At 50.1% G+C, this 14,849-nt stretch overlaps 1 protein-coding gene across 1 annotated transcript; it reads left to right on the plus strand.

Moving 5' to 3' along the window:
• Positions 1-1,109: 1,109 nt before the first annotated feature.
• Positions 1,110-14,632, plus strand: TEPSIN (TEPSIN adaptor related protein complex 4 accessory protein; the record flags this gene model as incomplete). Its single annotated transcript, XM_089666037.1, has 4 exons — positions 1,110-1,274; positions 6,365-6,443; positions 9,388-9,522; positions 13,958-14,632. Coding segments are annotated over 4 exons (850 nt in total), but the record flags the coding sequence as incomplete, so codon positions are not given.
• Positions 14,633-14,849: the final 217 nt, after the last annotated feature.

Consider the following 14,849-nt stretch of genomic DNA (forward strand, 5'->3'; position numbering starts at 1 on the left):
CTGTAGGGTATGTACCAGTGACACCTCCTAGGTCAGTCTGTAGAGTATGTACCAGTGACACCTCCTAGGTCAGTCTGTAGGGTATGTACCAGTGACACCTCCTAGGTCAGTCTGTAGTGTATGTACCAGTGACACCTCCTAGGTCAGTCTGTAGGGTATGTACCAGTGACACCTCCTAGGTCAGTCTGTAGGGTATGTACCAGTGACACCTCCTCTGGTGTCAGTCTGTAGGGTATGTACCAGTGACACCTCCTAGGTCAGTCTGTAGAGTATGTACCAGTGACACCTCCTAGGTCAGTCTGTAGAGTATGTACCAGTGACACCTCCTAGGTCAGTCTGTAGTGTATGTACCAGTGACACCTCCTAGGTCAGTCTGTAGGGTATGTACCAGTGACACCTCCTAGGTCAGTCTGTAGAGTATGTACCAGTGACACCTCCTAGGTCAGTCTGTAGTGTATGTACCAGTGACACCTCCTAGGTCAGTCTGTAGGGTATGTACCAGTGACACCTCCTAGGTCAGTCTGTAGAGTATGTACCAGTGACACCTCCTAGGTCAGTCTGTAGGGCATGTACCAGTGACACCTCCTCTGGTGTCAGTCTGTAGGGCACGTACCAGTGACACCTCCTCTGGTGTCAGTCTGTAGGGCATGTACCAGTGACATCTCCTCTGGTGTCAGTCTGTAGGGCATGTACCAGTGACACCTCCTCTGGTGTCAGTCTGTAGGGTATGTACCAGTGACACCTCCTCTGGTGTCAGTCTGTAGGGTATGTACCAGTGACACCTCCTAGGTCAGTCTGTAGTGTATGTACCAGTGACACCTCCTAGGTCAGTCTGTAGAGTATGTACCAGTGACACCTCCTACGTCAGTCTGTAGGGCATGTACCAGTGACACCTCCTAGGTCAGTCTGTAGGGCATGTACCAGTGACACCTCCTCTGGTGTCAGTCTGTAGGGCATGTACCAGTGACACCTCCTAGGTCAGTCTGTAGGGTATGTACCAGTGACACCTCCTCTGGTGTCAGTCTGTAGGGCATGTACCAGTGACACCTCCTCTGGTGTCAGTCTGTAGGGCATGTACCAGTGACACCTCCTCTGGTGTCAGTCTGTAGGGCATGTACCAGTGACGCCTCCTCTCACTTTTCTTCCCTCTCCCTGCACAGAGTGGAGCCGTCTCACCCCGGTGATTGTCTACAGGAGGCTCAGCTGGTTCTGACGGTGACCCGGGGGGACAGAGTGTTCCTGACACAAGACGAAGTGCAGCATTTCATCAGAGGGTGAGTGGTGACACCCCCAGGACTCCTGTGACGGATTCGTCATGACAGGCCCAGCCACAGACGACCGTCAAGGTTAAGTCGCTGGGTGTTGTCATGTCGCTGCACATGTCTGAAGATCCGTACGTATGTAACCCCTTCCTGCCCAGCCCCCCCATTACTGTAAGAGGGTCTATACTCCGGGAGAAGAGAAGGATCGTCCAATCACATGACCACTGAGATTGGCTGTCAGAGTGGTCACATGACCAGGAGCTGTGAGCTGTCTGACAGCTCGGTCACAGAGAGCTCTGCCAGTCATGGATGCAAATGTGCAGAGGCAGAGGAGGGGCTTGAAGGCGCACACAACGCACACATGTGCCCACGGCTGGTTGCAGATATAATCCATCTAATAAAAGCAAACCGCTTCTAATAGGGATGCGCCGATGCCGGTATCAGTGCCGATGCGAGTATTTTCATGAATACTCAACTCCTGAAAATCCTTCCATTACCTTAATTGATACTTTTCTGTGCGATTTGCTTTATTGGATGCAAAGATTAGCATGCAGTGTGAACAGGGATGCGATTCTTGTCCAAAAATACATGCGGTTTCCTCACTGCTCCTGTGTGATCCCAGGCTTGTCATACACCGAGATCACACGGGATCACACGGGATCACACGAGATCACACGAGATCACACAGGAGCGGAAACTTCCCTGCAGGCATTCCATGCTGAGTCTCAGTGGTAGGAGAGAGAGCCGCAGACCTGAGAAGCCACTTTCTCTCCTCTTCTTGCAGCGATGACAGTTCAGACTTGACGGCATCGGATTGGTCAGCACTGCCCATGTGCCGGTACTGACCAATCAGAAATCCTCTAGCGTGAACTGTGATCTCTGCAAGGAGAAGAAAGAGAGCCCGGAGATTTCAAATCTGTCCTCTCCCACCACTGACACCAAGCATGAGATGCCTGCAGGGAAGTTTCCCGCACCGTGGGATCTATGACAAGCCTGGCTTCACAGAGGAGCAGGGAGGAGACCGCATACGATTGGTCAGGAATCACATGCTTGTCTGTGCCGTGCAGTTTGTGGTGCAATTTGCATTAAACAATTCCAGTCCAGACACTCCCTCCCCCCTTCCAGTCCGGACGCTTCCCCCCCCCCCCTTCCAGTCCAGACGCTTCCCCCCCCCCCCTTCCAGTCCAGACGCTTCCCCCCCCCCCCTTCCAGTCCAGACGCTTCCCCCCCCCCCCTTCCAGTCCGGACGCTTCCCCCCCCCCCTTCCAGTCCGGACGCTTCCCCCCCCCCTTCCAGTCCGGACGCTTCCCCCCCCCCCCCCTTCCCAGTCCGGACGCTTCCCCCCCCCCCCTTCCAGTCCGGACGCTTCCCCCCCCCCCTTCCAGTCCAGACGCTCCCCCCCCTTCCAGTCCGGACGCTTCCCCCCCCCCCCTTCCAGTCCGGACGCTTCCCCCCCCCCTTCCAGTCCGGACGCTTCCCCCCCCCCCCTTCCAGTCCGGACGCTTCCCCCCCCCCCCTTCCAGTCCGGACGCTTCCCCCCCCCCCCCTTCCAGTCCGGACGCTTCCCCCCCCCCCCTTCCAGTCCGGACGCTTCCCCCCCCCCCTTCCAGTCCGGACGCTTCCCCCCCCCCTTCCAGTCCGGACGCTTCCCCCCCCCCCTTCCAGTCCGGACGCTTCCCCCCCCCCCCCCTTCCAGTCCGGATGCTTCCCCCCCCCCCTTCCAGTCCGGATGCTTCCCCCCCCCCTTCCAGTCCGGACGCTTCTCCCCCCCCCCCCCCCTTCCAGTCCAGACGCTTCCCCCCCCCCCTTCCAGTCCGGACGCTTCCCCCCCCCCCTTCCAGTCCGGACGCTTCCCCCCCCCCCCTTCCAGTCCGGACGCTTCCCCCCCCCCCCCTTCCAGTCCGGACGCTTCCCCCCCCCCCCTTCCAGTCCGGACGCTTCCCCCCCCCCCTTCCAGTCCGGACGCTTCCCCCCCCTCCCCCTTCCAGTCCGGACACTCCCCCCCCCCCCCCAAGCCAGCTTTCAGCGCTATCACACTTTGAATGACAATTGCGCGGTCATGCAAACACTGTACCCATATGAGTTTTTTAGCATTTTTTGAGACAGATAAAACTTTATTTTGGTGGTATTTATTCACCGCTGGGAATTTTATGTTTTTTGCAATATAAATGAAAAAGTCCAAAAATTTTGAAAAAAGTTTTTCTTATAACATTTTTCAAATAAATAATCTTTCTTCATAAATCTCGGCCAAAATGTATTCCGCTTTTTAGTAGAAAAAATAACGCAAATTAGTTTATAACCAAACAATATAATTTTTCAAATTTTTTTTTTTTTATATATATTTAATTTTTTTTTACATACTGTCACCCTAGCAGTGTGGGGTTACCATGGTGACACTGTACTACTTGTGGGGGGTGATGAAGATTTTTTTTTTTTACACTGATTGCTTTTACACCCATAAAAGCTGTAAGAAGAATCATCTCTCCTTCTTTCTGGCTGCATTCTTGCAGCCATTGAGAAATACTGTGAGAGCTGTGATTGGTCACAGCTTGTCACATGGTACAAGGCTGTTGTGAATGGACCTGTATCATGTGATCTCTGTGATCATTCACAGATTTCACACATAGTAAGCAATGATGTCAGGAAGTGACAGTCTACTACTGTTCATGTGATCACTGATTGGCCAATCGGTGATCACATGATCGGGACCTCACACAGAGGGCACCGGATCGCGGTGCCGCGCGCTCCAAGGGAGCACACACAATCCAAAACGGCAGGCGCCATTTATGAATGGCAACCCGTCCCTGCACTGCTACCGTCCGGCTGTTTTATATACGACGGCCGGACGGGAAGTGGTTAATGGATGCAAAGTATCGGTACTCGGTATCGGCGACTACTTGGCGACAGTATCAGTACTTGTACTCGCCGAAAAAAGAAAAGCGGTATCTGTGCATCTGTGATTTCTGACTTTGTATTCATAAACGTACATCAGGGTCGGCCGTATTCACCCCGCAGGACGTGGATCCCGTTTAGTGGCTGTGCGCAGTGATCGCGTTGTACGAATTCTCTCCCTCCCTATTGGTCTGATATTAGTGGATCCCGTTTAGTGGCTGTGCGCAGTGATCGCGTTGTACGAATTCTCTCCCTCCCTATTGGTCTGATGTTAGTGGATCCCGTTTAGTGGTTGTGCGCAGTGATCGCGTTGTACGAATTCTCTCCCTCCCTATTGGTCTGATATTGGAGGATCCCGTTTAGTGGTTGTGCGCAGTGATCGCGTTGTACGAATTCTCTCCCTCCCTATTGGTCTGATGTTAGTGGATCCCGTTTAGTGGTTGTGCGCAGTGATCGCGTTGTACGAATTCTCTCCCTCCCTATTGGTCTGATATTGGAGGATCCCGTTTAGTGGTTGTGCGCAGTGATCGCGTTGTACGAATTCTCTCCCTCCCTATTGGTCTGATGTTAGTGGATCCCGTTTAGTGGTTGTGCGCAGTGATCGCGTTGTACGAATTCTCTCCCTCCCTATTGGTCTGATATTGGAGGATCCCGTTTAGTGGTTGTGCGCAGTGATCGCGTTGTACGAATTCTCTCCCTCCCTATTGGTCTGATGTTAGTGGATCCCGTTTAGTGGTTGTGCGCAGTGATCGCGTTGTACGAATTCTCTCCCTCCCTATTGGTCTGATATTGGAGGATCCCGTTTAGTGGTTGTGCGCAGTGATCGCGTTGTACGAATTCTCTCCCTCCCTATTGGTCTGATGTTAGTGGATCCCGTTTAGTGGTTGTGCGCAGTGATTGCGTTGTACGAATTCTCTCCCTCCCTATTGGTCTGATATTGGAGGATCCCTTTTAGTGGCTGTGCGCAGTGATCGCGTTGTACGAATTCTCTCCCTCCCTATTGGTCTGATATTGGAGGATCCCTTTTAGTGGCTGTGCGCAGTGATCGCGTTGTACGAATTCTCTCCCTCCCTATTGGTCTGATGTTAGTGGATCCCGTTTAGTGGTTGTGCGCAGTGATCGCGTTGTACGAATTCTCTCCCTCCCTATTGGTCTGATATTGGAGGATCCCGTTTAGTGGCTGTGCGCAGTGATCGCGTTGTACGAATTCTCTCCCTCCCTATTGGTCTGATGTTAGTGGATCCCGTTTAGTGGTTGTGCGCAGTGATCGCGTTGTACGAATTTTCTCCCTCCCTATTGGTCTGATGTTAGTGGATCCCGTTTAGTGGTTGTGCGCAGTGATCGCGTTGTACGAATTCTCTCCCTCCCTATTGGTCTGATGTTAGTGGATCCCGTTTAGTGGCTGTGCGCAGTGATCGCGTTGTACGAATTCTCTCCCTCCCTATTGGTCTGATATTGGAGGATCCCTTTTAGTGGCTGTGCGCAGTGATCGCGTTGTACGAATTCTCTCCCTCCCTATTGGTCTGATGTTAGAGGAACCAATCAAGGTGGTCTGGCTTGTAACCATGAAATAATAATTGCAGCGCTTCAGATACATTCCAATTCTACAACGTGATGTCATAGTTTCCCTCTTTGTACATAACAGTCCACATCCACCACCAGAATACCCGCCCCGAGGTCCGTGCGAATCTCCTCCCACCAAACGGACAAAATGCGCACTCACCGCAAGGATGTGCTGCCAGACCATCAGCAGCAAACAAGCATCTACACTATCAGTCACAAGTTCCACAGGACTGGTCACGCCACACTTCTTCCTCCACTGGGAACCGCTCTGTGCTCATGAAACCACGCCATGAAGTAATCACTGCCACTCCGGGGGAACTGATGTGGCGGCATGACGTCACGCTCGTAGCTCCACCCAACGCGTTTCACGCCAATGCACGTCCTCAGGGGCCGTCTTGTAAATGATTTTATCTCGAGCAGTCATACAGCTTTTGTTTCAGCAGTGTGTGGTTGCTGACAAGACTCAGTACATCTCCTGTGGACTACGCTGGTGAGATAATGCCACCTCCTCCCGCAGGTTAGGGACCAGGGAATTCGGGGGTTCAACACACCACCCCCCAATACTAAACCTGTATTATAAGGTGACATTGACCTGTAACGGGTCCAATGTTCTTTCTAAATGAGATCCTGTTCTGTTTTTCCTGCAGATGCTCTCTCCTGAACTGTGAGGTCGTCTTTGAGATGTTGAATCGCTCGCTGGAAGATGACAACTCGGGTGTAAAACTGGTGAGGATGAGACCGCGAACCGCATTTCTGAGAAGCGCATTCACGTGGCACAATCCACCCTTCCACGTGGCACAATCCACCCTTCCACACTGCACGATCCACCTTTCCACGTGGCACGATCCACCCTTCCACGTGGCACGATCCACCCTTCCACGTGGCACGATCCACCCTTCCACGCGGCACGATCCACCCTTCCAGGCGGCACGATCCACCCTTCCAGGCGGCACGATCCACCCTTCCAGGCGGCACGATCCACCCTTCCACGCCGCACCATCCACCCTTCCACGCCGCACCATCCACCCTTCCACGTCGCACCATCCACCCTTCCAGGCCGCACCATCCACCCTTCCAGGCCGCACCATCCACCCTTCCAGGCCGCACCATCCACCCTTCCAGGCCGCACCATCCACCCTTCCACGTCGCACCATCCACCCTTCCACGCCGCACCATCCACCCTTCCACGTCGCACCATCCACCCTTCCAGGCCGCACCATCCACCCTTCCAGGCCGCACCATCCACCCTTCCAGGCCGCACCATCCACCCTTCCACGTGGCTTGATCCACCCTTCCACGTGGCACGATCCACCCTTCCAGGCCGCACAATCCACCCACTACATATATAATCATGGAAGTGCAGATGGGCGCCCCAGCAGCCTGCTACCTTTTGGGTTGGGGGATCACTGCATTTATCTGTCTGTACAGAACTCACTCCTGTAGGGTCATGCCACTGTGACCCTACCAGCCACCGGCGCTCACTTCCTCCTCATCTGGTTCCTTCGCCCCTTGGCAGAAGTGACACGTGCAGCAGTGGCACACAGGAGCGGTTATGTCTCCGTTACATGGAGTCTGAGGGTTTCCTACTCTTGTTCCTGGGACGGATCACTGGCAGATGCTGCGGCGCAATGTGGGTGGGATTTTCCTTCTCCTGGCTTCCGATTCGCTGTTGCCAGCTAGACCTCTGCCCGTCCCCTGAGCAACGTAAGCCAACCCCTCCCCTCTTTTATCCAGCCACACCCCCGGAATGTTTGGGTGGCCTAGGTTGGCCCGCCCCTCCCTCTGCAAACTCCTCCGCCACGTCTTCAGGGCATACACACGCCGGAGCCGGTAAAGAGGAGGAGCCAAGCGCCTGGACGAGGAAGGAGCCTCCGCTGATTGGTGAGTGGTGCCTGGGAGCAGCCGGAGCTCGACTCTGCCCATTGTCTGTGCAGGGATCCAGGAGAGTGCTGGCTGTGATTGGGAGAAGGAACCCAGCCTGGGGGGTGGGAGATGCTGGATGGGCAGGGGGTGGTGTGCCGGGTGTAGGGATCAGTGCTGGGGTGAGCAGGGGGTGGTGTGCCGGGTGTAGGGATCAGTGCTGGGGTGAGCAGGGGGTGGTGTGCCGGGTGTAGGGATCAGTGCTGGGGTGGGCAGGGGGTGGTGTGCCGGGTGTAGGGATCAGTGCTGGGGTGAGCAGGGGGTGGTGTGCCGGGTGTAGGGATCAGTGCTGGGGTGAGCAGGGGGTGGTGTGCCGGGTGTAGGGATCAGTGCTGGGGTGAGCAGGGGGTGGTGTGCCGGGTGTAGGGATCAGTGCTGGGGTGAGCAGGGGGTGGTGTGCCGGGTGTAGGGATCAGTGCTGGGGTGAGCAGGGGGTGGTGTGCCGGGTGTAGGGATCAGTGCTGGGGTGAGCAGGGGGTGGTGTGCCGGGTGTAGGGATCAGTGCTGGGGTGAGGCTACTACATCATGAGAGCTTCAAACCATGCAGGAGAGAATTTTCGATGAAAGTTGATTGTTGTGTTGCCTAAATACACCATTGGCCTCAGGTGATAGACAGAGATGAAACAAATCCTCCTACATAAGTGGTACCTGTGTATCTGCAGCATTCTGTCTCCTACATCCATTCATAGTGCAGAATTTACACAGGATCTCTCAGTTATGAAAAGCAGGGGGTGGGGAGCTGAAGTTACATCAGTGAGGAGAGCTCTGAGAGCTGATTGGAGGGAAGAGACACCACCCCTTCACACAACACAGGAAAAGAGCTGAGGCTGTCAATCACAGGCTGTGCCCTCCCCCGTCACCATTTTTCACTTGGTGTCAGGAAACTTGTTAGAAGTGACTCACGCTTACAGCAGAGGAAGGAGGCAGCAGATAGAAATGACACTTTGCTCTGGACTGAGACAAGTACACACTGTAGAGGGATGTGCTTTGTTCATATTTCATGTCTGAGGTTTACACTTCCTATTACATCAGAGTCCCCCCTATACATCAGTGGTTCTCTATACATGAGTCCCACCCTCACATCAGACCCTCACCATCACCACAGAGCCTGCCCCCTCCCCATCATGACAGAGCCCCCCAATCCCAAAGCCCCCTCTTCACAGCAGAGCCATACCTTTTGCCTCCAGCAGTATGGCAGAGGGCAGGAGGTGGACGTCTTGTTCTGAATGCTGGGGGTGGTCCGGCGTGTCTCCATCCCTTGATCAGAGTCCAGCATTGCCAGGCAAGCCAGATTCCGTTTCCATAGCGATGACTGACGCCGTGCCTCCTGGCCCCAGAGGGTCATTGATGGTGATGGCGGCCAGCCTGCCCCCACCATGGCAACCCATGACCTTGGTCCACCCGTATTGGTGTCACCTGCTTGAGAAACACTGAATTAGTGTGAATGGAGCTGAATCCGCTTTATTTTCCAGCACGTCAGAGGACACTCCGCCCCAGTGGTACTTTCAGATGCATTTACCCCCCCCCACCCCCCCCCTCTGGGGTTTAATCTACACTCAAGCCCCAGTAGGGGGCGTGTCATTAAGAGGTGCTGCTGTGAAGTGTTCTCTGATGTCTTGGAACAATAAAGCTGATTTTAGCTTTTAGGAAGCGCAACATGCGGCTCCATCCATCCATCCATCCATCCATGCAGATCTGTTGTGTGTTAGAAATGTTGTCATTGTTTAGTTCACGTTGTGTTTTCTTACAGCGCTCCATGTGTGCGATCGCTTCCCTCATGACCTCTGACCTGCTGTCACATGACCACATGTTGGCCGTAGTGAGACGCAACCTGCAGAAACTAAGTGGAGGACCCGTGGGCCCGGTGATGGACAAAGCCAGAAAGGTGCTAAAGCCTTGTCTCTTGTTTACCCCAGACACGTCATTATTATACGGGATTTATATGGCGCCAACAGTTTGCGTAGCGCTGTACAATATACAGGGGGGTGGTACAAGTACAATACAGAAGGAATAGGAGGGCCCTGCCCTGTATACACAGATGTAGCTCAAGGGAACCAATGATTATTTCCAAAAAGATCCACAGATACTATCACTGCCATCCTTGTATAGCTGCAACCTCCTACTTCCTCTGCACCGCTTCCTACAATATCAGACCAGGAGCTCGCAGTCATAACCTCATCACTAATCGCACTCCCTGGGACTACGTGTCCCATCTGTTTCAGCACCGCCATGCATGCATGCCATGTCACACGCCCCGCCACGCACAGGCAGCCCGGGATACAAGACATGCCTCTTCCAAGGGAAGTGATTGACAGCAGCTTCTGAGACCGCGGCTGGTCTGCCTCCCTTGCAGATAAGAGCAAAGGAAGAGGTTCAATTTAATGGCAGCCCCCCAACCCCCCCAACCAGCCAGGAATGGAAACCCTGTGTAAGCTCTGGTTGGATTTCCTGCTGGAGCTTACACAGAACTCATTCCTCGCCCCCATGTGACAGAGCTGAGCCAATCCCCACCAGCGCTGTCACATCGAGTGAGTCACATGCTCCTCCACACCCTGAAGTACCAGATAATTTCTTTGCCTGTCTGGGGCAGAGGATGAAGGGTGATAATGTACAGCTGGTGGGGTGGGCTTTAACCCCGTCACTGCCATGGGTGTAAGGGTTACATCAGAACCAGGGGTGGACTGACCATTTGGACACTAGGGCACTTCCTGAGGGCCCGGGTCAGTAGGGGGCCCCATGAGATGCCCTTGGTACCTTTCATAGGTATTTTTGGGAGTGGTTTGAGTGTAGGTGAGGACACAGGGGCCCCATGATCTCTTATTGTCCAGGGGCCCCATGAGTTGTCAGTCCGCCACTGATCAGAACAGAACAGATTGCAGCAGACCCGCTTGGTAACCTTTATGTCCACTGCATTTTCTGCTCATACACGGACAGTTCTTTCCAGGCTGAATAGGAGGGGAAAAAAAAACTGACCGATTCCTCCATCCATGCTATATAGTAATGGCCTCTAAACTGCGGCCCGCGGGCTGGATATGTGTCTTTATTTATTCTAGGTACTTATATAGCGCCATCAATTTATGGAGCGCTTTACATAGAAATATTGTATGAAAAATTATAATAAACTGCGTAAATATCCCATGTTCACGCTGTGCAAAACTGCAGCCGCACCCGGAGGATATCCGCTCTGAAATGACAAATACAGAATAATTTAGTGTTGTGCTAAGTGTGAGCAAACAGTTATAGAGATATATAGAAATACATGAAATAATACAGAAACATAGAAATACATGAAATAATACAGAAACATAGAAATACATGAAATAATACAGATATACAGAAATACATGAAATAATACAGAAATACATGAAATAATACAGAAACATAGAAATACATGAAATAATACAGAAATACATGAAATAATACAGATATACAGAAATACAAGAAATAATACAGAAACATAGAAATACATGAAATAATACAGAAACATAGAAATACATGAAATAATACAGAAATACATGAAATAATACAGAAACATAGAAATACATGAAATAATACAGATATACAGAAATACATGAAATAATACAGAAACATAGAAATACATGAAATAATACAGAAACATAGAAATACATGAAATAATACAGAAACATAGAAATACATGAAATAATACAGAAACATAGAAATACATGAAATAATACAGATATACAGAAATACATGAAATAATACAGATACATAGAAATACATGAAATAATACAGATAAATAGAAATACATGAAATAATACAGATATACAGAAATACATGAAATAATACAGATACATAAAAATACATGAAATAATACAGAAACATAGAAATACATGAAATAATACAGAAATACATGAAATAATACAGATAAATAGAAATACATGAAATAATACAGAAATACATGAAATAATACAGATACATAGAAATACATGAAATAATACAGATACATAAAAATACATGAAATAATACAGAAACATAGAAATACATGAAATAATACAGAAACATAGAAATACATGAAATAATACAGAAACAGAGAAATACATGAAATAATACAGAAACAGTAAAGTCATCAAAATCCACGTCAGTGACATCAATCACAAACAGTCCATATACAGTGGGGATGGAAAGTTTGGGCCCCCCAGCTAAAAATTTGTATTAATGTGCATAAAGAAGCCAAGGAAAGATGGAAAAATCTCCAAAAGGCATCAAATTACAGATTAGACATTCTTATAATATGTCAACAAAAGTTAGATTTTATTTCCATCATTTACACTTTCAAAATAACAGAAAACAATAAAATGGCGTCTGCAAAAGTTTGGGCCCCCTGCAGAATTTATATCATGCACTGCCCCCTTTGCCAAGCTGAGACCTGCCAGTGTCATGGATTGTTCTCAATCATCATCTGGGAAGACCAGGTGATGTTAATCTCAAAGGTTTTAAATGCCCCGACTCATCTGACCTTGCCCCAACAATCAGCACCATGGCTTCTTCTAAGCAGTTGTCTAGAAAACTGAAAATAGTTGACGCTCACAAAGCTGGAGAAGGCTATAAGAAGATAGCAAAGCGTTTTCAGATGTCAATATCCTCTGTTCGGAATGTCTATAAGAAATGGCAGTCATCAGGAACAGTGGAAGTTAAAGCAAGATCTGGAAGACCAAGAAAAATATCAGACAGAACAGCTCGCAGGATTGTGAGAAAAACAATTCAAAACCCACGTTTGACGGCACGATCCCTCCAGAAAGATCTGGCAGACACTGGAGTTGTGGTCACTATTCCACTATAAAGAGATACTTGTACAAATATGTTCTTCATGGAAGAGTCATCAGAAGAAAACCTCTTCTACGTCCTCACCACAAAAATCATCGTTTGAACTTTGCAAATGAACATATAGACAAGCCTGATGCATTTTGGAAACAAGTTCTGTGGACCGATGAGGTTAAAATGGAACTTTTTGGCCGGAATGAGCAAAGGTACGTTTGGAGAAGAAGGGGCACAGAATTGAATGAAAAGAACCTCTGTCCAACTGTGAAGCATGGGGTTGGATCCATCATGCTTTGGGGTTGTGTTGCAGCCAGTGGCACAGGGAACATCTCACGAGTAGAAGGAAAAATGGATTCAATAAAATTTCAGCAAATTTTGGATGGTAACTTGATGCCATCTGTGAAAAAGCTGAAGTTAAAGAGAGGATGGCTTCTACAAATGGATAATGATCCTAAACACACCTGGAAATCCACGGGGGATTCCATCAAGAGGCGTAAACTGAAGGTTTTGCCATGGCCTTCACAATCTCCTGACCTCAACATCATTGAAAATCTATGGATAGACCCTAAAAGAGCCGTGCGTGACAGACAGCCCAGAAATCTCAAAGAACTGGAAGACTTTTGTAAGGAAGAATGGGCAAAGATACCTCAAACAAGAATTGAAAGACTCTTGGCTGGCTACAAAAAGTGTTTACAAGCCGTGATACTTGCCAAAGGGGGCAGTACAAGATATTAACTCTGCAGGGGGCCCAAACTTTTACAGACGCCATTTTTTTGTTTTCTGTTATTTTGAAAGTGTAAATGATGGAAATAAAATCTAACTTTTGTTGACATATTATAAGAATGTCTAATCTGGAATTTGATGCCTTTTGGAGATTTTTCCATCTTTCCTTGGCTTCTTTATGCACATTAATACACATTTTTAGCTGGGGGGCCCAAACTTTCCATCCCCACTGTAGGTGTAAATCAGTCCCTGGATTCCTACAATCAACAGTGATGATTCTTCCTTCCACCATAACCACCAATGTGAATGGCCAGCACCGTGTTGTCAAATCGGAGGCCTTCCTTATCCTTTCACCCCTTTATTATAGGGGGTCATAACGCGCTCAATGTCAATATTATTATCTGGGACCCTATGGACCCCTCAGATATCATCAAGCCGTCCTGACATTAGGGGTCAGCCCCGGAAGACTGCTGGTTATGACAACGTGTTGGGCGGAGCCTCCCTTCTGATGTCATCGAGTTGTCCGCCATTTTGGACTATCCATATGGATTGATGCTTTTTATCTTCAGCGTTTGTGCGATTCTGTTTGTTTTCGTTGGTTTTCCTGCACTATGAGAGGCACCTCTTTATTTTGCATGAGCTGATCTTGACCCCGAACGTCGGGACGGCTTGATGATATAGTTCCAGCGAATGAGACATGAAGACTAGGAGGCGGGGCCTGGCAGGGAACGGGTTAAATCGACCTCGCAGGGACCAATCACAAGTCCCGTGTCAGCGAACTGCTTGTTACTTTTTTTTTTTTTTTGCTTTTCCTGCAGATCCTCCTTCAGTTTGAAGCACTCACTGGACTTTCTCCTAAAGGTGGAGCTTCACGACATTCGCTGTTACCAGCCCCGCCCCTGAGGAGTTCCCTGGACCTTTTAAATGACATTGTACCGCAGTCAGAAGAGGAGACTTTGCTGGCCCCCTCCAATGCTCCCCCTTCCCCCTCTCCAGGATTGGACGCCCTGACTGCTGCTCATGGCAATGGTAACACATGGAAGGAAGGCCAAGTTGTGGACTCGGTGAGATCGGCCCCTGAGGGTTGCTCAGAAGCCCCCTCCCTGAACGGCGTACACGGGTGTTTGTCGCTGTTCGATGGAATGGATTTGGTGACGCAAGTGCGGAGCGGTGCAAAAACCAAGCCGGCATTAGAGCCGCCCGTCACAAACCATCACACTGACTCCGTATCACAGCCGAGAAATGCCCCGCCGTGCCTCCCCTCTGCATTCTCCTTCCTGAACACATGAGGGCGCACTAACCTGCACACAGCGCCCCCTCTGGTGTGGACGAGCAGCTGCAGCACATTGCATCTTTCTGTACAATGATGGTGAATCTGATGATCAAGTGAAATGATTGGAGGCGGCAGCATCCTGGACTGTCCCGCAGGAGAACAGGCGGCAGGAATCACCAAGGTGCAAGTATTTCTATTAAAGTATAAACCGATCACTAAAGTCTCCCATCAGCGTCACTATTCTTGTCGTTTCAAATGGACTTTGCAATCTGCGCCTTTTATTCGAATAATCCCCGGTGATCCTGCCATAAAGGGCCTTCATTCAGAACTAGTAAGGTGACCACGCCCTGTCCCTGCCCCCCATTGTGCTTCTATGTTGTCACCCAGGCACATGGACTTCTGATGGAAACTACAAGTGGCCATTTTCATTTGCATGA

The sequence above is a fragment of the Staurois parvus genome, unplaced genomic scaffold (genome assembly GCF_062004578.1).
Source record: "Staurois parvus isolate SC_StPar_1 unplaced genomic scaffold, SC_StPar_1.0 ptg002481l, whole genome shotgun sequence".
Lineage (NCBI taxonomy): Eukaryota > Metazoa > Chordata > Amphibia > Anura > Ranidae > Staurois > Staurois parvus.